At 41.6% G+C, this 27,407-nt stretch overlaps 1 protein-coding gene across 2 annotated transcripts; it reads right to left on the bottom strand.

Moving 5' to 3' along the window:
- Window positions 1–401: 401 nt before the first annotated feature.
- LOC133959727 (constitutive coactivator of PPAR-gamma-like protein 1 homolog) lies at window positions 402–26,223 on the bottom strand. Of its 2 annotated transcripts, none has more exons than XM_062394619.1 (17): window positions 25,422–26,223; window positions 23,606–23,852; window positions 23,437–23,519; window positions 18,782–18,910; window positions 17,346–17,436; window positions 12,278–12,366; window positions 11,935–12,185; window positions 11,398–11,482; window positions 11,079–11,300; window positions 10,759–10,930; window positions 9,961–10,210; window positions 9,669–9,783; window positions 7,976–8,185; window positions 5,642–5,822; window positions 4,971–5,109; window positions 4,775–4,871; window positions 402–2,031 (listed from the first exon to the last, which is right to left on the bottom strand). In XM_062394619.1, the coding sequence occupies exons 1-17, from the start codon at window positions 25,893–25,895 to the stop codon at window positions 1,720–1,722; spliced, it is 3,147 nt and encodes a 1,048-aa protein (XP_062250603.1). In that variant the 5' UTR covers window positions 25,896–26,223; the 3' UTR covers window positions 402–1,719. The 2 variants fall into 2 exon arrangements, with proteins under 2 accessions (XP_062250603.1, XP_062250601.1); XM_062394617.1 differs by having other exon boundaries at window positions 5,627–5,822; window positions 25,422–26,221.
- Window positions 26,224–27,407: the final 1,184 nt, after the last annotated feature.

Below are 27,407 nucleotides of genomic sequence, written 5' to 3'. Positions count from 1 at the left end.
GAATATCAAGTTTATTCAGTCATCATAGAGATGGAGTTGTTGCCAAGTGATGTCAGGGACCTTTGTGATGTCATCCCTGGCGACCAAGCCCCAACAGATCAAACTCCATCCACTAAAGAAGACTGTCAATCAGTTGAAAGGCTCCCAACAAAACAGAATTAGCTACATTTTGTAGAAAATTTGTATTAGTCTGAAAAATATATAATAAAATCATAGGAATTAAATGTTGACCTTGGTGTATTTTGACATCTTCATTTTTGTGTGTATTTTAAGATCAGATGTTAGTATTGGGAGCAGATTTGCTCACTGTCCTGCATTAGAAAATGGAAGAAGTATAAAGCATAATTGTGTTCCTTCTGCTTCAGTATGAAGAGCAATAAATAAATCAAACAAACAACAACTGTTGTACTAAAAGAATATAGTTTTATTAAGCACTGTAGCTAAGTTTCCTTCAAATACACCATCCCCATGATCCAACATCCAATCCAACAGCAGTTCATCTTTCACATCCATGAGTTAGGAAGAAACTGTGATCAGCTCACATAGAAGGTAACCTATATTCAGCTCTTGCAGAGGGACTGGGGGGGGGGGGGGGGTACAGTACACCATTTCTCTGATCACTAATGGACAATGAGAAGCTTTAGGAGAATTATTAAGTGGACATGATAAATTATGATCCTGGTGTAGAGGTGGTGTGAGGGTAAAAACAACACTAAAGTCAATTACTGGCTGATGGCTAAAGTTTTCATTAGAAGGTCGAGTACGTTGCTTTGAGCTACAAAAGGGTAGACTTTGATCCAAGCTATGAATAATTTTTTTCTTAGTTATTTGACTAATGCAGAACAGCAACAGAGAACAATACAGTATGAATACACTAGTTCAAAGTAGCTACATAATATTGTTTTTTAGTTTTTTAACTAAATGCAACAGAGGTCAGTATCACAGGGGAAATAAACAAGGTCAGAACAAATCTGTTACTAGCAGTTAACATCATTTATCGGATATCACTGGTATTCTTCGTTTCTTCAATTTGCAAATGGGCACGGTGCTTGTAAAGATGGAAGAAAAAGGACGACATGCATAATAACTACACACCTCTTTGATGTGTGAACCATGCAGAAGGTTTGTGTTAAAGCGGAGCTGCTACAGCTCCACTCGTGAGGAAACCTAACAGGGTGTGAAGAGATCTTTTGTGTCTCATTTTTGAAAAAAATAAATTTAAACGTTACAGCTAAGTGGCAGAAACCTCAGAGAGCTGCTGCTTCAGTGGGAATCAAACACAAAAGTGTTTGACCAAAAGGGGACATGTTGCATTTTGCTTTTCTGTTTCTACGTGTAGTTTTCAACGTGCAGCTATCATGACAACACAAAACTGATTAAACTGTACTGTCACGTGTACATGGTGCCAAGTACTGGTAGATCATTAACCTATAAGAACAAAAATATTCCCAATCAAAGCTTCTTAAAGCTTTTAGTATTAAAAGAAAAGGAAAAGTGTAATTCTCTTAAACATGTAGAAACGATGGTGACGCTGGGATGTCACCAGGGACTCCTTCATATCGCGGTGTGTCATATATTGTGTGTTTACTGAGAGAGATCTGAAATTCATCTCTATTCTTTGAGAGGTAACATGTACATTTGACTGTAGGCTTTTCAAATTATCAGGTATTCCTAACGCTGCTCCATCTTTCATCCATCACCCTCTCTAGAAAAATAGGCTTACACTTCTCTTTTTGAGACGGCGGCCTCCAGGCCCTCATCTCTATGGCAGCCCCCATCTACATTTAGTGCATTTAAGTGAGGATTAGTATTGCACGTCTTGGAGTCATTGCTGAAGGCACTTTCGACGATGAGCGCCCTGCAATCCTCTTTATCTCCATTCAGCTGCTCCTGCTCTTTGTCTGTACCGTTCTCCGTGGCCGAGCCGTCACACGGTGCAGGGGAGGATGCCTTCTCCTCCGGCTTGGGATCCTTCTTCTCCTTCACTGCATCGTGTCCGGATGTATGAGGCGGCTTATAAGCAGACTTACTCTGGTACAGATGTCAGACAATAAAGGATGTTAGAAAATGATGCAGTTAAACAGCAGCAGTGACTGTGAAAGATCATGTTAGACCCGGAACAAAAAAAAACACAGACGTGGGTTGACGGTTCAGGTTAAACAGAAAGATTGGAGAGTAAGAAGTAGAAGTCAATTAAGGATAAAATCAAGGGGGTTTAAACAGCACAAAGACCTGCAGAGAGGCTCTTTAGTTCCCACACATCACATGCTGAAAGCCCACACAATGGTTGTGTACTTTGTTGTTGCACTGTAATTAAAATGTGAAAAGCGAAACAGTGTTGTGATCTTTGTGAATCACATATGGTGAAGCTTAACAACTGGCAGGATTATACTTCATTATTGAAAAACAGATAGTAGAGGCTGTTCTTCCAGGTTTTCAGTAATGTTTATATGACCTGCCGTATGGTGCCCCGACCCATCACCATAGCTGCCTTCAGACATGCACTGAACTCCAGATATTCTCCTGAAATGATGTGGAGGGACTGTATTTGAGTGTAAATGTGCAAGTCAGAGGCTCTCGAGAGTTTTTCCAGCCACTGCCCAGGTAAATATTCTGAATAAGCACATTTGAGAAAGCAGTAGATTCCTCTGAGGAAATTGGGTGTGAAGATGATGTGTCTGGACGGACACAAAATAGAAAAATAATAAGGATGAATCAGGTTGAGAAGACTAAAAGAGGTGTCACGCCAACTTGGAAAGATGAGGTTAAAGAGTTTTTGGTGATTAGGGCTGATGCTGGTGTAGATGTGGTGTAAACAAAACACATGATCTCAGTAGCGTTATTTAGACATTACATCGTGAATCTGCATCACCCCACACTCAAACTCCTGAGATTTCTGTGTTATGAATGCGTCTGAGCGGAGATTCTCCTACTGCATTTGGTCCAGACACTTTAACTCCAGACTACTGGTGGGACTACCATGAAATCTGAATTAAACATTCACCATTTGCATACGATTCAGAAGATTTCCTCCACAAAAGCCAAAACTCAGATACCCACAAATTTTGCAATGGATATTCATAGTCGGTAGAGCCTTATGTTTTATTTTATTCATTCATTTTGAACCACATTAAAGAGAACTTCTAAATATCCCAAAATTATATTGGTGTTAGAAATGCCGAGCACATTCTTTCTTTTCACAAGATGGTTTCTTTCTTTAGTGGACACTTCCATGAGATTTTCAAACAAACACTGAGGCATAAATACACCACTTACAGCAGCACTAGACTAACATGTTACAAATTTCTTGAATTGTTTTAGAAGCCACTTTCCCACATGGAATCTGAATTATTTCTGTTGTACAGCAGAAAGAGCTGCAATGCTTGAGTAACATTAGATCCCTGATGCATTAGAGTGGTACTGCCTGATACCAGGGATTAAGCATATATGACATGTTCTAAGGTCACTACATCTACATTTAGTTTTGCTATTGACTTCTTGAAGAATCCTATGAAGAACCATAGTGAGAGAATGGGATGCTTGATTCCTTTCTCATGGTGAATCCCCTCATACAGTGGATCAGTTTTAGTTGGGACTTCCATGCTGTATATTCAGGATTTCACTGGACATTGACATGCATTTCCACCAGGAGGTTTTGTTTTTTCCCCCTGTTAGTTTGTTTGCTGGTTGGTTACAAAACTACAAAAGGGATTTCCATGAAACTTGGTGGAAAGATGGGACATGGACAGAGAAAGAACCGATTCAATTCAGGCTGATCTAGACAAAGGGGCAGATGCAGGACTTTTATTCAATTCCTTTAAAATTTCAAAAAAGGACATTTTACATTTTGAACAATTTCAAACAGAAATAATATATGCAAAAGAGTAATTGGTATATTTAGAGGAATGATATCATTGAATGTGTCCACTTAGGTGCTTACTTGAATTCAAGGGCCTTGGGAGAGGTATGAGCTATACTGAATACCATTCTAGTTCATCCATGTAATTATGAATATCAATTTCACACTTTAAAATTTATATTTTCACTCCCGTACTTTGATCGTGTTAGTTTAAATGTCAAGGTAACGACAGTTGCTCTGACTTCGATATCAAAGGAGGACTTGCAAGTTCAATATGAGTAATAGGCAACAAAATCCGAAGAGCTTTTCTATCATTTTACTAATATTAAGTGTCACTTTGGGCTTCCTCTATGAGCTGCAGTGGAAGGACTGTGAAAAAGTGGTGACACACACAGAAGACACAGACGAAGATGTAAAGAGAGTTTGTGGTGATAAGAGATGACGAAGGTGTTGGGGCGCTATAAGAAACAGATTCACGTTATCGCAGCAGCAGAGTGAATAGTCACTTCCTGCCTCTGTCTGCTACACCCGGCGGCTCCATCCCTCGCCTGAATAACACACAGGATTTGTTGCTGATGCGAATGAGTCTGTGCAGAAAACCTCCTGCTTTGTTGTGCATGTGTGAAAAGGAGACTCTGGGTAAACTCCGTAGCAATTCTCCGGATATTACCTGGATGTCGTGTCTGAAAACTGCTCTGCTGTGTTCAAACATAAGCTCATTCAGACATTCTTTAGAGTTTATACTAGGGGGCCAGCCAGAGAAACTCAGGTGAAAGTCTAGAGGCTCTCACTCCAACATTTGACATCTCACATACAGCCCCTCCAGAGGATCTCCAGAGATTAGCCGGTAGTCAGTGCATGTCTGAAAGCAGCTGTACTCTTGTGTATGTTAATAATGATACATCACTGACTTACCAGGTACGCTCCATGACTCTGTAAGGCTTGAGTGTGGTACCTGCCTCCTCGACCAAATGCCCTTATGACAGGTGTGGATATCACACCTCGCAGACGACTACAGAAGACAGACGGATGAAAGAATAAACGTAGTTTACAATTAATGAAAATTTGCAAAAATACATGAGGCTGCGTCTTAACTTCCTTCTGCTCTTACCCTCTGTTTCCTCCCCCAACAGACACCACCTGAATAGGGAAGCCCCCTCTTCCTCTGCTGCGTCGACTTCCGGCCCACTGACCCACAACAGTACCAGCGATCTCCAGCTTCCCACCCTGAGACGCGATTCCTTGAAGGCCTGATTAGAAAAGGAAAAGCAAGTTACTGAATAGCAGACAGACGCAAATATTAAAAAATAAGAAGAAAACAAATATTTCCTGGTGAAAAAAGCAGTGTCATACACATAGAAGACACAAACGAAGATGTCAGGAGAGTTTGTGGGGATAAGAGCAGACGATGGTGTCGGGGTGTTGTAAACAAAATCACATAATCTCTGCAGCAGAGTTAAATCTTGCTTCCTGCCTCTGTCTGCTGCAGCCGGCTGCTCCTCTTGCCTGAATAATGCGGAGGATTTGTTGCTGTTGTGAAAGTGTCTGTGCAGAGAACCTCCTGATGCGCTGTGCATCTGTGAAAGGCAGACTCGGAGGTCATGCCTGAAAACGGCTAGTGATAAGAAAAGTTGGGTTTAAGGGGGAATATTCTAAGATTTACTTTAAATCTTAGAATAATGACTTCAGAGAAATAACTTCAGGATCAACACTTTTAGGACCGAATCCAAAACTACATGGCATCTTACTGTTTGTGGCTGTACTCACCAGGTATCCCCCTACCTCTTCCCTGAGGAGGCATCACAGTGGGTGGGGGGTAGAAGGAACCGCTGGGGGCGTAGAAAGGCATCCCGTGAGGATTTGGTGGCGGCGGGGGGAAGACAGGAGGGTGAGGTGGACGAGTGAAGCTGAGACCTTCCAAGATACCCTGACGCATCCTCTCCACCTTGGAAACCAGCTCAGACTGAAGATAGAAAAAAACGAATCACAACCACGGAAAAACACCTGCCCTCCCATTCAACAAACTTTTTTTACAACTGTATCCTTTTTTAAAAAAACAGCAAAATATTTAGAATGAGAACAAATGGGTGCAGTCTTTCATTCTAAAATTAATTCGAAGAGGACCTGTAGAGGCTTGCATTTATTAGGTGTGTTCCTGAGTCTTGAGGATTGTCAGCTAGGTCTTAAAGGTTCAATGTGTAAAATGTTGTGACATCTAGTGGTAAAGGTGCATGTTGCAGTGGAATCACCCTCCCCTCACCCTCCCCTTCCAAACATGAAACAACCTGTGAAAACCATTTTGTTGCAATAAAAACTCAAACAGTGTTTGGTTTGTCCACTGTCTACTAACAATTTAGTAGCACTTATAGCATTTTGTCTTGCTTTATTTTTGTAGACATTTTAATTTCTTGATTCTTTTTGTTCTGGGTTTGTACCCTCGGGGTTGATGCACTTAAGGCCGGCGCATGCTTCTGCGATTTCAGAGACATGCAAGAAGGGCTATGCAAGCACTTCTTGCGTGCTTGAGTGCGTTGCCCAATTTTTGTAACTACACGACAAAGCTACGCAAGCCTCATGCAGCCCGCATGGCTGTGATTGGTCCGCTAACTATAACTATATCCAGGTGGTCGTTCTGGCGGGGAATTGCTATGCAACAAGCGCAACCCTTGGAGAACCATCAATTAAAACGAGTCCATCTACACAACTGCGTGAAAGTTGCAGCCGCAGAACTATGCGCCGGCCTTTATTGTAAGTCGCTATGGATAAAAGTGTCAGCTAAATGAAATGTAACGTAATATAATGGACTATGGCACACTGTATTGCACTTCTCAGCCCTGACTTGCCAGCTGTCCCTCAGAAGGCCGCCACGCCCCCCCCCAACCCTGTGCGACGCGGTTGAGTCGCACTGTCAACAGTCCGCTCCAGGACAGGGGGGCGTGGCAGGGTGAGTGGCCCAGTCCTTCTTATTTTTTCTGTATGTGGCCCCTCGGGACAAAAAGTTTGTACACCCCTGGTCTACAGTGTTATGACATCATAGCTTCAGACCCTGATCATTATCAGCGTTATTTAACAGACTGCTACATTAGTTCAAGCTGTGGCTATTCCATTGAAGGTGGTGGACAAGTACACATTCCAGCACAGCTTTTTGATCAGCTTGTTACTGATCCACTGAACTGCAGCCTCTTAACTGAATGAACGTTAACCACAACAACACAGAGTCCTCCACCGATCTGAGAAAGGAAATGTGTTTGCTTTAGTACAAGATGATTTCATTGTTCTAACTTTTTAAGTTTAAATATCTAGATAACATCTTTTGTGGTAATTCATTACAACATATACTCTTGTAAATTGAGAGTACCAGTCTAACAACAGTGCACTAGGGGATGTTTGTAGCCTTATCGTTTTAATTGTGTTAAAAGTGTTTTCAAGTCCATCCACAGTGAGTCTTTCAAAGATAATCAGCCCCTTAAGAGTTTGGGTAGCGACACTGATTCAGACACGACCCGACTCACTACAGTAAGTCAGTCAGATGTTCACAACGCACTGAGCCCAGATTCCTCCACCAACATAACCTATACAACCTCACAACCACCACAGCATCTAGGTAGTCCAGTGAAGCCTGCTTTTCAATATTATATAAGTAATACAGTGATCACTATCACATCTGGAGGCTCATCATGGTAATGCATATTAAGGAATAAGCATTTTTATTATATACATTTGGAGCCTATAGCTACAAAAAACAATGTTCTGCATGTGTTTCATTAGAAAAGAGAAGACGAAAATTATAGTCATCCATTAATCGTAATCGAGGTAAATATTTGAAATAATCGTGATATTGATTTTATGCCATATTGCCTAGCCTAGAGTGTAGGGTATGGAGTGAAAGCATTACAAAATCTGAACATGATATCAATGAAACCCTACTCTCACACTGGAAGACCATGCTCTTGATTAAAGATGGGGAAAACAACCACACTATGATGGAAAGCTTATTAATCCATGTCCATTCAGAACATGATTTTGCATTTAGATGTTGTTCAGCTAAAGTGAATCACACCGAGGCCTGAAGTGGAAGCATGCTTTGCTGACTTGTGGGTAGTGTGAACAAGCTACCTGACCATCACAGAGGTCAATGAGCTGGGCCTTCTCCCTGTTGGCCCGGATGAGTTTACTCTGCAGCAGTTTGCCGTCAAAGTACATCCACGGACAGCAGTGCTCCCAGGGAATAGGCTGTCCGCACGCGTCGTTGGCAAACAGAGCCATTTCCACACCGCTCAAGAACAGAGCGGCCAGCTGGACTCCTCGTGGGTCCAGGTGGTCGATCTGTGGGGGGGGGAACCAACACATTTTAAAATTTTTGCTGAAATGAAACGAAAAGAGAGTATGTCCCTCTATTTGACCCCCTAACACCCAGAGCATTCAGATTAGGGTTGCAAAGGGGCGGACAATTTCCGGTAAATTTCCCGAAACTTTTCATGGGAATATTCAGCTTGGGAATTTTGAAAAAAAATATACACGCAAATTAAACGCTGAGCAATAAAAGCATCATTCAAAACTCTATTTTAAAGATGTATGTAATGCAGCACACCCAGCACGTTGAATTTCAAACCTCCACTGTGCAATATCTCCATCACTTATGCAGATAATTCCCAGCATCCTGCACACTACAGCAGGGCTATTGAGGCCTGATGTAGTGTGCAGGACTAGTCAGGTAAGTTTTGATGATATTACTGGGGAAATATACTAACATGCTGATTGAGGATTGTTCATCTGTTCATCTAGCCTATTTCTATTCATTTATCCATCAATTGTAAAATATTGTTAAAGACGATTCCAATTGTTTGGCCAACTATTAATCTCTCTGGCATTGCTTTTTTAGAAACTTTTTTCTCATCTTATTCTACAGAACAATTCCACGTGCACTATCTCATGTATGGAGACATTTCACCGCAGCCAATGTAGAAGGAAAGGCTGTGTAAATTTGCAAATACTGTGCAAAGACCTATGTTAAGAATGACACAGATCCAGAAGCATATATTCAAGTGCCCAAAGTTTCCTCAGGGCTCAAATCAGCCTATGACAAAACAAATGTTTATATTTATGTCTGTATATGACAAGGTAAATACAGTTAGTATAAATTACCCACAACATTTTCCCCTTAATGTCCGGTAATTCCCGTATATTCCCATAGAAAGTTTCCAACTTTGATATTCCCGGAATTTTGCAACCCTAATTCAGATTAATCAACAGCGAAGCAAAGCACAGAGCAAGCGTAAGCAGCCCATTCACCCCGATCTGCAAAAAACACATCATTAGACGACCAGATCCAGCCAACACAGAAAGCCAGCAGACACAAACTACATGTTCTGACAGAGCTACACACAGACAGATCACAAGCACACAGCGGGTGTGGATGGTTTACACTAACAAAGGCCGAATGTAAACAGAGCTTCGACTTCTTTACAACTCTGTGTGAGGCATGGAGTTGATAAACCATCCACACGGAATATGAGCACGCCTCAAAAGCTCTACAAATATATGTCTCAGAGCAAAGCTACGGAACAACATGCTTGTACCCAAACAGGGTTTCACACAAGCATGTTGCTTTGTCTGCAGAATATGAGGAGTATGAGAGAAACACATACAACATGATGTCCAACAGGAGACACCAACCAATTCACTCGTCAATCCCCGGCTCTCTGAGCAGGAGAGTACATGCAACTCTCGGGTGTGACTGACAACCGGCCATTCATGATGTGTGCGTGTTTCTCAGACACTCCCCATATCGTGAACACTACAAAATCACCTTCAGTTCCTGCAGCTGGTCAGGCTCATAAAGTTTAGGAGAAAGTGCTTGGGCTAGGAAAGCATCAAGTTCGTTACGACGCAAAATTCTTACTCCTGGCCAATGTAACATAAACCTGAAGCAAAACACAGAAGGTTAACAGTGTTACAAATAACAGGAACTGATCAGATTCATCTCAATAAATCCTCACTCTCCTTCACACAGGTCTCCCTCCTTACATCGACAGTGAAATCATCATACTGTATCTGTGTGTAAAACTACACCTGGTTCTGGATATTAGCAGCCTACTAACCGCAGCACACAACAGAGCACCAAGAGGGGTGTGGGGATGTTGGCAGGGTTTAGCATAGCTGGAGTGTCGGAGCGGAAGCAGGCCAGGAACGCCCTCATCCTGCGCTTCTTGTCCTCCACGGCCTTCCCCAACCACAGCTTCTTCAGGTTGGGACAGGTCCACTCCCTGAAGGGCAGTGCCTCCACCAGCTCTGGAGTATGGGGAGACTTGCCTTTATAGGCAGCCCACTCTTTGACCATCACATATGTGTCTGAGGGAGGGAACAAAGGGATTTAAAGATATCGTGTCGTATTCACGGTTCCAATTGACTAAAATAAATACAAATCAGTCTATCTATCTTCAAATAGATAGATGAGAGCTCATCAGAGACTCTGCTGCACGTCAGAGAGAGCTAGACTGATAAATCGGCCTTACGTAAACTGGCAGTATTAGCTGACTGCAGTTAAATCTGTCAGTAAACAGTACCCGAGACTTCAGAAAGAATTCAGACCTCTCGAAGCTCCCTTTATTATGTTGTAGATTTGATCTTAAATGGATAAAGTTTTCATTTAAAAAAGTATTTAGCCGTTTTTTTCTGGCTCCACCTTTCAGTCAGGAGCATCCTATTTTCTTTAATTACCCATAAGAGTTATCTGACATGAGTCCATCTGTGGCGAACTGAGTTGAATTGACATAGCTTAGGACCTAGTTTCTGTGTATGTGGGTCCCACAATTCAGGCTACATGTCAGAAATAATACAAAACCACTACTTCCACGGAATAAAGTAATCAAGAAGGTAAGAGACACTGTCGGACTCACATTCAGGGAGGCAATTATTCCTCATGGCGAGTCTCTCTGCCTTCTTCCTGGTCTCTGCCAGGCTGAAGAGCACTCCGTAAACATATTGACGTACAGGACGAAACAGCTGCACTGCTGTAGGCAGGTCTTTGTTGGCTTCATCTTCAATGGTGACAGACAGCTTAATCTCCCCCTGCACACAGACACACATTTACATTAATGCTGCTCAATGACACAGACGACTGACTACACACAAATATGGTGTGTATATGCATTGCATCAGATCTGAATAGACGCGTGAATCTCTGTCCATTCAGTCTTGATGGCCCAGACCTCCTAACCTTGGTGAGAACATGGTAGACGTAAGGGAACATCAGGCCCTTCTTGTGTCTGTGCTCGGCCACCCTTAGAACTTCGGGGGTCACATCAGGGAGAGGTGGGATGGTTATATCCATGTGGTTCCTAGTGGGCATGGAGAGCAGAGAGGGGATCTGGGCATTCAGGCTGTGGAGACCTGCAGCCTTCAACCCGGGGCTCACAGCAGAGGTCACAGAGAAGTCAGTCTGAGGATAGAGGAGACACAAGTTTAAGTATGTTTAACTGGTGAGATAGTGACCTGGTGTTATCAGCGGGTCCGATGTGTTTCTGATGTTAAACCACCTTTGTTTGGTCTCCCAGTTGTCCGTCTCTTGTGTTCTCAGAGTGAGGAGGATGTCCATTCTTCTCCCAACCTCCCTTATGGTCACTTAAATGAATAAATATAAAACAACATACACGTGAGTCATGTAGCAGTTAAAAGATGAACAGTTGAACATCTGACAGGTGGTTTATCATTATGGAAAAGGCTGGTATGTAGAGGGCAATAAAAACTGTAGCTGTTGGCTGATGACTTCCCTGGATATGAAGGCAGCAAAGAGCTGCCACATAAGAGTGAAACACATGAAGGAGACTGACACATAGAGAGACTGGAGAGAACACAGAGACAGAGCAGAGACACGCTACCTGAAAAGGTTCTGTGTTGGACAATTTACGTTGATTAAAGAATTTTCTGTGAAATTAAAGGATGTTCAATGATGAAGTCAATGGCTGATGTCTGGCTGTTGTTGGGAGATCCAAGTGGGAAAGTCCCTTGCCACAACCCTTCTCCTGGAAAGAGGACAGTCACACAGAGAGAGAGCTGGTTTGTGCCGAACTCACTTGGCAGTTGAGCCTGAGCTCTCATCGTTCTCCGAGGAGGAGGAAGTGGAGGAGGCATTAAAGAAAGCAGCCTCTGTGTGGTTGGGGCTCCCGGCCTGGCCCCGGGTGATGGGAGAAGACCTCTCATACAGCGGTGTGTGCTTCCCTTCAGGAGGAATGTGGCTGAAGCTGTTCGGCTCTGGGAGGCCTTTGTTCAACGTGTCCAGAGCCAGGCTGCGCTCCAACAGAGGCTCCGGGTAAGAGTGCTGGACCTGAGAATAACAGAGGGAAACATGAACATGTGGTGTCTGGTGAAGACGAGCCACCTGCAGTACTGGTGCATCAGTCTCCTCGAAAGCCTTACCCCAGGTTTTAAAAGCAGCGGCGCCTGCGGAATGTTGAGCATTTTGGGAGATGGCACTGAAGCAGGCACTCCCATGAGTTTTGGTGAGACTGTAAAAGACACACAAAGCTTCAGTATATAGACTTGATAAAGGCTGGAGATGCTGCACAGAGCCACAGATAACACACAGTTCATGTCCGTATTCGTATGTGGGAACATGCAAGTGGGGAGGTTTTATAGATATACTAATATACCAATTAGTTAAATCTATAATTACAGTACATATTAACTGACAACGTGAAAATAATGTTACAATGTGAAAAACATTCCTGGTGCTGGGGAATGGTAAATGGTTAATGGTTTGTATTTACAGTTGCAATCAGAAATACTCAACACCCCAAAGATTTTAAGGATTTATCAATTAAAGTAGACAGAATCTTGTTCTTTGATTAAGATTCTGCTTCGGATGCCTTCTTTATGAGTTGAATGATAAAGAAAATCAACATGGAAAATGCATGATATAGTATTTGTGTGTAGCAGCATATTTTGTTAAGATAGCCATGTCACAATTATTCAACCCCTATATAATATTGTGGTTTTTAAAGCTGTCTGACAGTTTTTTTTGTCCTAAAGTTGAGTTGAAACATTATTAAGCCTTTGGGAACTCTATACTGATCCTTCATTTGCTTCAGCTGTGATGCATATATAAACCCCACCCATGAAGGTATTCAAGGTGAGTTGCAATCATGGGAAAGACAAAGGAGCTTACACAAAAGCTGAGAGAGGAGATAATTTCATCACACCTGAAAAGCCTTGGGTAGAAGAAGAACTCCCCAAAAAATGATATTCCAAGAGACACAATTGGGAACATTATAAGGAAGTTTACAACTGATGGAGCAGCTTCAAACATGCCTGGCCGTGGAAGAAAGCCCAACATTTCATCAAGGACCCTCAGCAACTTAGTCAGAACAACTCAGATAAATCCCTGTGTGACTGCAAGACACCTACAGGATAACCTGATGAAGGCTGGTACAAGTGCTGCAGTGGCAACTATAAGACATGCAGTGCATAATAAAGGACTTAATGGCAGGCTCCAAGACGCACTCAGCTCTTGACCACAAGCAACATCAAAAGTCGACTAGAATATGCCAGGAGGAATTTGGATAAGCCTACAGAGTTTTGGGTGACAGTTCTATGGACTGATGAAACCAAACTGGAACTTTTTGGACATATGGACCAGCGGTATGTCTGGCGTGTGAAAGGACAGGCTTATGACCAGAAGAATACCATCCCCACAGTCCAGCATGGAGGTTGGTCAAAGATGATGTTGGGCTGTTTTTCTGCAGCAGGAACTAGCAATCTTTATTGTGTACATGGCACCATGGATTCACTGTGTACATGGCACCATGGATTCACAGAAATACCATGCCATTTTAAAGAGGAATGTTGACAAATTAAACCTTGGTGATCATTGGACTTTCCAGCAAGACAATGATCCAAAGCAAAATCTCCAAGTCCACCAAAGCTTGGTTGAGAAAAAGATCCTGGAACGTCCTGGAGTGGCATTCACAGTCACCAGATTCAAATTTGATTGAAAATCTTTGGTGGGATTTAAAGAAGGCAGTTGCAGCATGGAAGCCATCAAACATCACTGATCTAGAGGCTTTTGCACTTGAAAAAATGGGCAAAGATTCCAATCGAGAGGTGTAAGAAGCTTGTCCGCACTTACCGAATTTTTTTTTTAGAAGTTATAAAAGCTAGAGGATGCGCCACAGAGTACTGAAGCTGGGGGGTTGAATAATACTGCACATGCACATGTGTTGAAAGAGTTACATTTTTCATTTGAACTTCAAAGTTAAGTCAACTTCTGTTGTCAAAAAAACTAAAATACGCATCAATAAATATCTTTTGTTGTTTGATGAGGTTTTTTTTGTAATTTGTCATTATCTGTCATCCACATCACTATAATGTCTATTGAGGTGAGGGGGTTGAATATTTCTAATTGCAACTGTATATAGCGCTTTTCTAGTCTTGATGACCACTCAAAGCGCTTTACAGTACAGTTTTACATTCACCCATTCAAACACACATTCATACAGTGCATCTATTTGCAGCAGTGTTAATTTTGGCAGCTATTTTTGATTTAGTCTTAGTCTTTTGACGAAAATGCATATTAGTTTTAGTCACCTTTTAGTCATTTTAATCCTTCTTAGTTTTAGTCGACGAAAATAAATTCCATTTTAGTCTAGTTTTAGTCACATTTAATAGCCACATTAAACTCCTTTTCTATAAAAACATATAGCTGCAGCCTAATAGCTTAAAAATATATATTTAATTTTAAATGTGAAAACAAAAAGGGAGAGCAGGTCAGACTGGAGCCTGACACAGAAACTGAACATCGGTACAAACCAACTGCAGCTTCTGCTCTGATGAAGAAGCTGAGGGGCTGATCTCTGAGCAGCTGAGACCAGAGAAACTCTGGTTTTCACTGTTTTCATAGTTAAGAAGCAGTCACTGAGAGGCTGCTCCACAAGAACGCGCTCTGCTTTCACTGTGTCTCACTGAGCGAATGCGCGAGGCGGGGGGCGGAGCTACGGACCGGAGCCCTATCTGGGGCGCACACACACACATACACAGACACACACAGACACACTCACTCGCCCGCTCCTGATACTTCATGACGGCCTGATACGACGATGTTTTAAAAATGATTGTGACTTAGTCAACCACCAACATTTTCGTCTCGTCTCGTCAACGAAAATTAAAATAGATTTCGTCATAGTTTTTATTTTCAAAGATTCGTTTTCGTTACGTCTTCGTCTCGTCTTCGTCATGGAAAAAAGGTCGTTAACGAATATATTTCGTCATAGTCTTCGTCAACGAAATTAACACTGATTTGCAGCACTTAGTTATTCTATGGGGGGCCATCCAGGGCTCAGCATCTTGCCCAAGGACACTTCGGCATGCAGATGGGTCAGACTGGGGATCGAACTGCCGACCTTCAGGTTGGCGGACAACCACTCTACCCCTCAGCCACAGCCGCCCAGAATATACAGATAATTATCAACTGGATCTGAAGCTCCCTTCACCTTGACTAGAGCAGCTCCCTTCACCTCGACTAGAGCAGCTCCCTTCACCTCGACTAGAGCAGCTCCCTTCACCTCGACTAGAGCAGCTCCCTTCACCTCGACTAGAGCAGCTCCCCTCACCTCGACTAGAGCACTTTCAGAAGTAAACATGTCTGCACAAGACCGGAAAAATGTTTCCTAGTCTTTTTCTTCTATGTTTATGGCTTCTCTTTTTTATCCTGAGATATTTGTTTTCAGTTTGATATTTGTTTTTAGTTTGAATCAGTTTCTTTATATTGTTCGATATTGTTGTTTTTAATTTGTTGTTTGTAAAGTGCACCAACCACACCAAGGCAATTTCCCAAATTTTCCAATTTTGTGCAAATATGCATGGCAATAAAAAAATAATTCTGATTCTGATTCTGATTTTGCATCTGTTGCACGTTAGACATTAACATACCCACTGGCTTGCAGTGAATCTCCAGCTATGTTCTCACGTTTTGCTTTAGTAGTTTTAACTAGGGGGCCGGCTGGAAAAACTCAGAAGATACAGTCCTTCTGGATAATTTCTAGCGATATCGTGGAGTTCAGTGCATATAATCAATAGTTTCACTGTTCTTGTTCATTGTCACTGCTCTGTTTTTTTTCAAAGAATTAAACAATGTACAAATCCACTGCGCACTTCCTGCTCAGCAGCAGACACACACAGTTAGAAAACAGCTGGTGAACTAACTATGTTCTAGGGACACAGATCCTTTTCAGACATGGTGTTAACATCCGTCTCTAAGGCGAACAAGTTCATCAGATCACACCTGATGAACATGAAATTATGTCAATATGAAACGTGTGAGCAGAAGGGAGAGAACAGGAGGTCCTGTGTGAGACACAAAATTTAATTTCAATTATTTGAAATAGAAAAAAAAAAAATCTATATCTAGTGTTCAATGTTAATATTGTAGTAGTGGACACTGATTTATTGTCAGTGAAACATTGAAAAGTGTAGAAATACGTCTTAATTGAAAACTTTCAGAGGACGTCAGCTGAATAGCTGGTCATCAATGTAGCACAGGACACATTTGCGTTCACATAAGAATGTGGCCACATGCGTCTTGAGTGATCAAAACTCAAATGTGTCTATAATGTGTATCTGATGTGATCACTGTTGAACTTAGAGCCGTCCACTTGTTAGCGCTCATTTCAAACTAATTAAAATGACTACTTTTTTGCAAAGAAGGCAGAGGAAAAGGATTTAATATTAGCTCATGAAAATAACTTTTACACAGAATATGGAACATGTTCTCAGGTAGAAAGACTTCATTACGTGTTGTCATTCTTGTGGTTACAACCTAGTAAGGCCAACATTGAGAAAATCAGGACTGGAATTCACCAAAACGTCCTTACTTCCTGCAACAGTCAAAGGATGTAACTGATGGAAAACCTGGATGTAGAATATGGCTTTGCAAAATAACAACTGACTTATTAACATAAATAATGTATTTTTAATAACTAATGAAGAACCAATATGCTGCTAATAACCAGCTAGTTAATGGTGAATAAGTGCAGCTCTGTTTAGTATGTTGCCCTTATTAATTACTACAGTTGTAAATATTCTCTAAATCCGCAGTTTGGATTTGCTCTTTGTTTGCGTTTTCTCGGAGGGGGGGCACTCAGTGATGATTAATAGTCACATGATACATGTAGTCAGAGGACAATAAAATAGGTGTGATGTGTAATATTTACTATATACAGGTCTGAAAACGTCAGACTATAGGTCCATCATCCTCTATCACAAAACAAGATTGTGAACATTCTTGTAATGGTCTCAGTCTTGGTTTCAAATTGTTGTCTCTTTATTAATTACCCCTGTGTTTACTAAAATGGCAAAACTTCTAGACCTCATTGTGTAGATAATTTGCTTAAGTGTGTAGCTCTCTAAACAATTTGGAGGACAACACTGTAAGTGTACTGAATTATACTGCAGCAGCCGATACACAAAGACAAGAGATCATTTATAAACCCACCAAACTGTGGAGGGAGATGAGGCGCTTTGCTGGCCATTGAGTAGTACTCCACTGCCTTCCTGAAGCGGATGACTTTGTCATCAGTGCATGACTGAAAAGAAAAGACATCAAGAAATCACACACTGTACACAAGCAGAGGGAAGAATTATTTATGGTTTAACTGGATATTGTAATTTGGTGAATGGTATAATGTGAAACATGCAGCCAGATTTCTTGTTTGCCAAAAATTAATGGTGTTTGAATAACGCAGCACAGTCCGACAGTATGTTTAACCGACATCTCTGTATTTTCACTGAGGGATAAACATATTACAGCAATGTTCGTTTATTACAAAATTCGAATGAGAAACTAAAAACACTAAACAGTGATTTTAGTCCTCATTATTTATTTTCTCTTTTCAGATTAGCACATTTATGACCTATATTCTATGTTCACTTCACAAAATGCAATTGTGTAATTTAGATTTGACAATGTAAGATTGTTGCAACCAAAATGAGTAAATAAGATCATACTGTTAAACATAACTAGCAATTAAAAACCATTTATTCAGTTTCGCATCTTGTGTGACTGTTGCTTTTCTATTAAGTCCCAAACTGAATCATTATGACAATGATTTGGCCTCCAGCTTTGTTATGGGTCATGACTCCCACTTCAGCTTTGAAGTGCCCACGTTTGTATCCATAGCACTTCTTTGTGCAGCCCAGGTCAACATGTTTGCTTTTCCAAACAAGATGAATTAAAAAAAACTTGACAGCAGATGGGAATTTAAAGTGCCCCAATTCAGTTTCGGTAAAATATTTTCTTGACATGTAAATAAATGTTCTAGAAGTTCTACGTCCTATAATTATGACCAAGCAAGCAATGATTCAATTAATTGGAAAGCTCACTTTGCTGTGGTTCACTACAACAGTAATGTTGATGTACAATAATCATCCTGTTGACATAGGAGCACCTGCTGTAAAACGCTGGCTTCACGCTAACTCCTGAAGTCACAACTGTAACTGCTGCTTTTCAAAAAGATCACTGAATATTTTGTTTATTCAGCCTTTAGTCTGCTGAATAATTAAGTGCCGCAAAACTGTTATTAATTTAGTTCATTCCAATTTGAAGGACAAATTTTGTAATAGAACTATTTAATAGTTTTAAGGTTCTACCTCTGATCTTGGATGTGTCATCGTTTAACAAGGATTTTTCATTTTCTGTCTAAAAGTTAAGACCACATTTAACTGTGGTAACTTCAAATTTCATTCCTGAGGAAAAACCGTCTTAGAAGTTGAAGGAAAAAATGAGTTGATATTTTACTGTAATAGTTTAACAGACTGATATATCTAAGTAAATGATCTAATCTTTCTACATCACAACCATCACCTCCAGTGTAGAAAACTGTTTTTTCAAAAGAGCCAGTGTCCTCCTGGCACATCTACCACTTCTCCTACCTGTGAAAGTTTGAAGATGTCTTTAGCGATGGCCTCCAGGTCAGTGATGTCCGGGATATTGCGGACGTAGTCGGCCACAGCCTTGATTACGACATCACAGGGCGGGAGCACAAGCTGGTGGGCACGCACCTGAGGATCGACCACACATGGTGGTCACAACAGGTCAGCCAATCATGTTTGAGTATACAGTTGTAATAACCTCTGCTTTGAATCCAGCTCTATATATGTTACAATAAATCTGGGGATTCAGAGATTACAGCAGGTCTGTACAGCTTGAATTGTACATCAGAATGTACAGCAAGGTCCTGTTACTGTATTTTAACAGGAGTTTGTGCCCAACCCACTAACTGGTTCATCACATACATCATTAGACAGTTTAATCTACCTGCCACCTCTGTCACACATTCCCCAGCCTCTCAACAGGCTAGTAGAGCTTTTGGAAGTTGGGTCTAAATACTGTGACACCATGAGCTGTCCTCAGCCACTGCAGCCCTAGTAAAGAAGCTTTTGGGGCAGCTGTGGCTCAGACGTAGAGGGTCGTCCACTAACTAGAATATGGCTGGCTTGATCCCCGGTTTCTCCAGTCTGTCCAATGTGCACTTGGACAAGATGCTGAGCCCTGAACTCCCTCTGACAGTTGTGCAGAGAGTGTATGAATGGTAACGGTGGTAGAAAAAAAGGGCTGTGTTGTATGAATGACTGTGTGTGTGTTGTCTATCTGTGTTCGGGCGGCTGTGGCTGAGGGGTAGAGTGGTCGTCCTCCAACCTGAAGGTCGGCGGTTTGATCCCCAGTCTGACCCATCTGCATGCCGAAGTGTCCTTGGGTAAGATGCTGAACCCTGAATGGCCCCCCCAATAGAATAACAAAGTGCTGAGATAAGATGCACTGTATGAATGTGAGTGTGAATGGTGAATGTAAAGCTGTAATGTAAAGCGCTTTGAGTGGTCATCAAGACTAGAAAAGCGCTATATAAATACAAAACCATTTAAATGTGAGTTGTGAATGGGTGAATGTGACTTGTACTGTTAAGCATCTTCTTCTGCAGTTGTTGACCTTTTATTTGAATGAATCATGATGATCTGTGTTTCAGCTCATGAAGTCTGTGGGGAAAATGAATGAGCATTTCGCTGTCAAAACCAGGGACACCAAAAACTGCATTTCCTAATGTGCAACTCAGTGTCTTGGTTAGAAATGGTCAATGGCTGCATTTTTAATCAGATGGTTTTACAATGTTGCCTTTCACTCAACCACTCCATGCAAGGTTCTAGTCCAACCATTTGGAGCAACTCTGTGTTCTCTGTCTTTATTTATTGAAGGCTATTGGGATTTAAGAGGATAACAAATAAGACAAAAGGTTTTTCAAAAACAAATTATCATCCCTGCCTTTAATTTGATCTGATCATTTTAAGATGATAATAGAAATGTTGGTTGTTTTCACATTCAGCAACAAAAAAACAAAATGGGGTAATGACAAGAGCAACTAGAAAATTCCTCTTGCCAAGAAATTTCAAATGGGTTCCTGGTGCTTAATCCCGGCTCTTTTTTAAAGCTGCATGTTAATAACACAAAATGGCTGGTTCAAAAAAGAGACAGACTGGATACGTAGGTGGCGCTATCACTATCACTGCATACACACTAATAGATCTGTTCAGGTCGGGGCTCTGACGAAGTTTGAGAAATTTGGAACCGATTGCTCATGCTTCATTTTCACACTGATCAGTAGGTGGCGCTGTAACGCTGAGTCATATTGAAGTTTGAGGGTAATTGTTCAAAATCTTTGAAAATTTAAAAAACGTTCATAAAGTTCTGCCCTCATGTGGAATTGAACTCACCACCTCTGACTCACTGTCCAAGTGATAGCCCTCCTCATCTTGTGTATCTAACTAACGACTGCAACTGTGTGAGAGAAAGAGAGATCGGAGCTCGGGAGCAACCCCCAAACAAAACACTCATTCAAAATCTATAAATCCTATCTGTAAAATATGAACGCCCTGGCAATCAAAACAACCGTACAATGAAATATCTGTTTTATTGGTTAAAGTAAAAAAAATGGGACGGTGCGAGCGAGTTAGAAAAGTCCTTCTCCTTTAGAAAATGTCCTTTTAAAATTAACATTAGACCAAATGGGGAAGAGAAAGTGCTACACTCTGGCGCAGTCCTCAAACAACTGCTTCTTACTCAAAACTATAAGTCCTAAAAGTAAAATGAAAACACCATGAGAATCCCAAGACTTTTCCGAACAACCAAATAATATATTTTTTATTGGTGAGATTTCAGAAATGGGACCTGTGGAGCGAGTTAGAAAAGTTTCTGTGATTTTCTCCTCTAAAATTAACATTAGACCAAATGGAGAGGTTTGTGAAAATAATATATCAATAAATTGTAACAGCCAGAAAATTTGCTCTGGGAGATTTCAGAGTAACATGTCTGCGAAGGAAGCAATTTATCCTACTTTTTAATCAAAAATCATGTCTGACCTTAAATCCCATTCGTCCTTTTGTGAAGTTTTATCGTGACATTTGAAGGAACCATTTAACGAAATTCTTAGAAAAGACATAGCACACCATTCGACGAAATCCACAGGTTTGAAGAAAAGAGCAAACAGAGAGGATTAGACACCAATCAAGACATTTGGGTAGTGTGTGTGTGTGTGGTGTGTGTGTCATAGAGGGCGTTTGTCTGCAACATGTGAACCAGATGGCTTTCGGTTTAATCACAGCTCATCGCAAACTAGCAGCTGAACCATTCACACAGTGTGCCCTCGAACTGTCGGGCACTGTTGTCATGCAACTGTCTCACTCAACCCTTCACCAATCCAATAAAGCTGTACCATCCATTCATATCCAGCTTTACTGAGAGATCCAGCTTGGTGGCAGCTGGTGGTGGAGCTCAGTCTTCTACTCATTTACATCTTCGGTTTATTAGGTGGTGTGAATATTCAACCTCATATTCCAGAAAGATCTACCAACAGTTCCACATCAGTTGGTCAAACTAGTCATTTCAAAAGCATTTATTATCAAGCAGCAGTGTTCCCAAACACACTATGAACTGGATGACAGCGACAGGTAATGTCACTGTCATCCAGTTGTGGAATCAATAAAACAGCCACTATGAGCTGGTCCACCTTTGGTCATCCAGGGTAAGCTCAGCAGGAGTTTACAAAAATAAAAAAATAAAATGCCTAGACAGGGCTTCTTCATTGATGCAATTATGTGCAGGCTGTTTTGGTTAAATCCGATTTTTTGAATGGCCCTTAAAAGCCATTCAAGCTTGTTACAATGAACTAAGCGGGGCAATTAAGCTAAAATGTATCGAAACCAACATTTATAACATCTAACCGACCTCATTTTGCATCATGTCGGTTAATTCGGTTAAAACTCCCCGATGCATGCTTTCACAAACTGTCGGGTTTCCCCTACGTTTCGGGCTTTATCACCCTGCTGCATGTCCTCACTCCTCCTGACTTGCACTCACATTACACTAATAACAATAAACACCAACATTAATCAGAAGTTATGAGGACACGTAGGCTACAGGACTTGAAGTTAACTTTGTGTTTGTTTGATTTGCTCTAAAGTTTAGGAGACACAATCCAAAACACAGCGATTTGTGCGTTTATCTCTATGCCCTGTGTCAAGTAGGCAGGGCTCTGTTGGAAATGGCCAAGTACTTCCATAGCTGCTTAAAGACATTCACTAAAACTCCAGATTCTTTTTGGAAATTCTCCAGTTTCTCCTGCCAGCCCCCCAGTCAAAACTCTGGATAAGGTCCATATGAGTTGATGTGAAACACAGCACGAGATTCTCGGTAGGATTTACTGCAAGTGAGTTGGGTTAATGTGACAAACGTGTGATAAATGCAAAAATAAAAAATAAATTTAAAAAAGGAGATTACATTTATCTCAGTATGATAAAGCGGATTTCTGTGTTGTTGTAAACGTGTCTTTCTGGAGTTGACTATGAAAATGGCTCATGTTATGTGCCTGAATCAAAATGTATAGCATGTGTGGCTGTCTAAATCCTAAAATGTTAAAACACACTTGTAGTGTCCTCACTAGAATACCAAATGCATATTAAAAAGCTAAAATACATCCCCTCTCCAAAAACTAGGGAACCCTCCAGTTCTGAATCACTTTTGGTGAAAACTGAAGAAAAAACTGCTTTAGTTTGTCATGTGTTTAATAAGAATCTGTCCATCTTCAGCAGAAACAAACAGGTCAGGGGATGAGAGTCACAGACAGGAAGGGGAAGGGCTATCCTTACTATTCTGATGTGCTGATGCAAATGGTCTGTGGAAAGTGCAACGTTATCCTTGCAATGCGTCTAACTCCCAACAGACGAATTAAATATACACTGAAGCAACAGAGTCCGGGATATCTTTAATACTTCCAAAATCACCAAATCTTATATTACACATCATGCAACTCAATGGCATCTCAACATGCGAGTGAGATCGGTGACTTTCTGAGAAATGCCTTGACTACTTAGTTCCACTGGAAGAACAATTCACTGATCTGTCACAACAGGTCAATGTGCTGAACCACAGTTCAAGTCACACATCAAGCTTCACCTCTCCCCAATCTTAGTATTATCATTAATATTATTATTATTATTATTACACTGGACTGTAAGATAAGAGAGAGAACACAGTTTACCTTCAAAGATGCTAATGGATGCTCTGGACCAAGTAAGCTCCAGTGAAAGGCAGCCAAGTCTTCATCAGGCAGTATGTGGTTTCCTGTAAAACACCATCAAGCACACCTTTTAGTCGGCCTCTTCTGAACCATCATCAGCCCAATCTGTGAGCGGCAGAGTCGTGCTGACCTAGGAGTGACGCAAAAATGACAAAATGGCTCGGGTTGAGCTCGAGCTGCTGCGCCACTTCGTGCATCAGGTACTGGCTGGTCGTGAGGCTTTTTCCGTTGCGGCTCAGCTTGAGGGCGTGGGCGCTGAAGTAGTGTGGCACGTTGCACAGGGTGTAATCGGAGTCGTGGGCCACCAGGCCGTGGAAGCCGTTCTCCTTGCATAAGGTTATCACTTCCAGGTGGTGGTCGTCCGTGGTCTGGACAACCTGAGGAGGGGCCGAGATGACAATTAGGCCTGAGCTGGGACAACCTCAAAATAAACCTCTCACACAGACATGATGAGTCAGGCACTCGACTGAAGGAAAACAAAGCAACGCAAAGCAGGTGCAGGTTTGAAGGAGCAGCTCGAAGTGGGTTAAACTCTACACATCTGAAAGCTATACAAACAACTAACAGGCTACATATTTGAAGTGTTATCAAGACTCTGTGATAACAGTAAAAATAGAATCATCATTTGATTGCTGAGAGCAGGAACTAGAAGTCACCACTCACAGCGTCATCATGACAGTCTGATCGATTTGTTGCCTGGCTGATAGTAAGTGCATCAATGTTCAGATTTTACCTGAAACAATTTTCTTTTTTTTTTTAAATGCAACTATATATATATATATATATATATATATATATATATATATCGGGTTGTATTTCCCTTTCTATTTATTGGTTGCCTAAAATACTTTTATGGGTAAACTGTAAAATATCGACTCTCAAATACATTTCATTGTCATATGGGTTTGACAACGCTAATCTTTTTTTTTAATATATCTCAGTCACTATCTTGGTATTAGGATTTTTTAACTTTAACAAATCAGTATCGGCATCAGCCCCCCCCCCAAAAAAAAAAATCCATACCGGATCTGATGAGGTTAGCATCAGGTTCACATCAGTGCTAGGGATGCACCCAATTAACTTATGTTATATGTCCTGACACCTCAACTCTGACAATCCAAAGAGTCATTATTCAAACTCATTGTGTAACATGACAGGTGAACAGCCGGACACAAGCTAATGCATTTAACTGGCAGCAGAAAAAAAGGTTTAGCTCAAATTTGACACACCAACTGTATTTAATGTGGATCAGTATCCATTTGTGGACACGACAGCTGCCCAAGAGCCAACCCACTTAGTGGTGGGTCCAGCACAGCCTTAATGTATACATGTAAATTGAAAGAATAAAGAAATCTATATTTACTATAAGGCTGTAAATCACTTAATTATTAATTATTTAATTATTAACGTATTTGAGGCTATAGCTAACAAATACTGTCATTACATGATGAGAAAATTACAGTAATGATTTCTCAGAGCTACGTGTGATGTCTTCATTTGTCGTCAACATCATATGAGACAGACATACTACATGTTTTCAATCAAGCCCCCTCTGGTAATAATGTGTGTGTGTTCTGGTGTCAGCAGTCAGTTTCTGTCTGTGGCCTCTAATACCCGCAGGTGAGTCAGTTGTCTTTGCAAACTGGATCAGACCAACTCAATATGTGGCCTTTAATCAAATGAATGGAACGATCAGAAACTGTTGTAGTGTTCGTCCCATGCATCCTCACATATGTTAGGTCACGAGATCAAAAGGACTGTGGTGTTAAAGAAGGTCGCTGACGCCACTGCCAACCACGCTCCGCTCCGAGTGTGGAAGCAGATGGGTGTCATGGGTGAAGTTGGCAGTGGTGTCATGGTGGGCAGGCTAGCAGGCTAACCACAGAGTCTGCTAACGCTGGTGGTGCACCGCTCAACAGGCAGCACCAGGCCGGGCATTCACTCACTCCGACGCGGAACCTGAGGAGCGCCAGTCGGATGCAGTGGGCCATGCACACGGGAGGGAGGAACCAGACTTTGGGCGGAGGGGTGCCCTTGTTCTGGACGTGGCTGATGATCTGCTGGGCGGTCTGCCTCTCGTTCACCTGCCGCTTGACCCACTCGTGAAGGCGGCCTTTCTCCAGGGCGCCATTGAAGCACACCAGGAGCTCAATGTTGCCACTGAAGCAGGCCTTGGAGAGGGCGGCCAGGTAGCCCAGCATGTGGTTCCACTGGCCCCCGCTCACCCAGTCGGTGTAGAAGCCTCCATAGAGCCGGTGGAGGCAGTTCTCGGCGTCGACCAGCAGTCGCAGCGGGCTCTGAGGGCGTCTCTGCCGGCCACCTCCGACCATACTCCCCTGGGCCAGCTTCTGGAGCTCCACCGGCACCACGGCGCTGGGGCAGTGCTTTTCTATGTACTCGAGGAAGCCGTGAACACCCATGATGAACTGAGCTGGAGTGGAAACTTAAACTGTAAAAAACTGAACTAGCAGTAAAATGAAGCCGGTGCAGGCTGCGGTGCCTGGGCCGGTGACAGGCGCTGACAGACGGCTGGCTGCTGCTGAGGGTACCGCAGGAAAGGGGGTATTTCCCAAATAAAAGAACCGAGGCTGTTATTTGAGCATTGTCAGTCTGTAGTGGGTAGTTGTCGGGTCATGGCTGCGCGACGCCATGTGTCCTCTCACGAAGCCATGAGGGTGTGAGAGTCTGACCGGAGCGAAAGGGGCGGGCAGGCGGCAGCACGGGACGCGATGACGCACAGGCACGAACAGAGACACTCAAAGGGAAGCAAGAGGGTAACTTACTCTGTACTTCCGCGTTTGATACATTTCATCCCGTTAAAACGAGGAGATTGAGATAAATATTTACATATTAACATACCTCCATATATACATCCAAATATTCATCTATCCATATATCAATATATCCATCTATCTATCCATCCACCCATAACTCCATTTTCATCTATCATTGTATCTAGCAATCTATTTATCCATCTACCTATCTATCATCCATCCATCCAGCTATATATCTATCCATCTATATAGCATCTATCGATGTATCCATCCACCCATCTATCCATCTATCCAGCAATCTATCTATCCATCTATCTATCATCTATCCATCATCCATCCATCCATCCATCCATCCTTCCATCCATCCATCCATCTATCCATCCATCCATCTATCGATCCATCTATAGACTATATTCACATTGTTTATGAAGTGCTTATAATAAATTATATTGTACATGAATGAATTGCATTAAGTGGAGACTTTTTAAAGTCTAATTGAATCAACTTTATATTGGCCCATTAAAAAAATAATCGGTATAAATGAGAGAGTACCGAACGCAAATATCTCAACGTAAAACGTTGTATGTAGCCTTTATAAGTGTCAGTTGACTTTTAAAATACATTTCTAATCAATAACATTTGTATATCTAGATATGTTTGTGCGTTACTCTTGGGATAAATCCCTGCAAGTGTTCACACATCACGGGGGAGAAAACCACAGAAAACGTTCTGGGATCACATTATTCCTGTCATCCACTGGCATCCACTGGAACTGCATTAGCTAATGAAACATATGGTAATCTGAACCAGTGTTGCCCACTCCTCAATAAGGAAAGTAACTTTTGGTGTCCTAAAAGTCGCTAGATATCGCTAAATGACGTCATCGCCTAATTTGCATAATGTAATGGTCGCTATAAGACGTACAGAAAGTAAGAAAAAAACACCCTAAACATGTTTAGAACTTAAAATAAGCTTTCTTCTACAGAAGCGTATTACATTAACTTCCCAAAAAAAATATTCTGTGTTCAGGGATAATTATCTCGGAAATTCCGAGACAAATGCCCCAAAAAATAAAAAATAAAAGTGAATGACTTCATGACTTTAATGCTGTATCTAGACCAATCGATTTTGTCCTGTATTGTTAAATGTTAGAATAAC

The sequence above is a fragment of the Platichthys flesus genome, chromosome 2 (assembly GCF_949316205.1).
Source record: "Platichthys flesus chromosome 2, fPlaFle2.1, whole genome shotgun sequence".
Taxonomy (NCBI): Eukaryota; Metazoa; Chordata; class Actinopteri; order Pleuronectiformes; family Pleuronectidae; genus Platichthys; species Platichthys flesus.
Note: the sequence above shows the minus strand (reverse complement) of the source record. Positions and strands in the feature narration are given on the sequence as shown.

Coding starts and splice junctions, on each gene's coding strand:
- LOC133959727 (XM_062394617.1), bottom strand. CDS start 25,895: ATGGGTGTTCACGGCTTCCTCGAGTACATAGAAAAGCACTGCCCCAGC. Junction 17,437..18,781: donor ACATCTTCAAACTTTCACAG/GTAGGAGAAGTG, acceptor TTTTCTTTTCAG/TCATGCACTGATGACAAAGT. Junction 10,211..10,758: donor GAATAATTGCCTCCCTGAAT/GTGAGTCCGACA, acceptor TCCCTCCCTCAG/ACACATATGTGATGGTCAAA.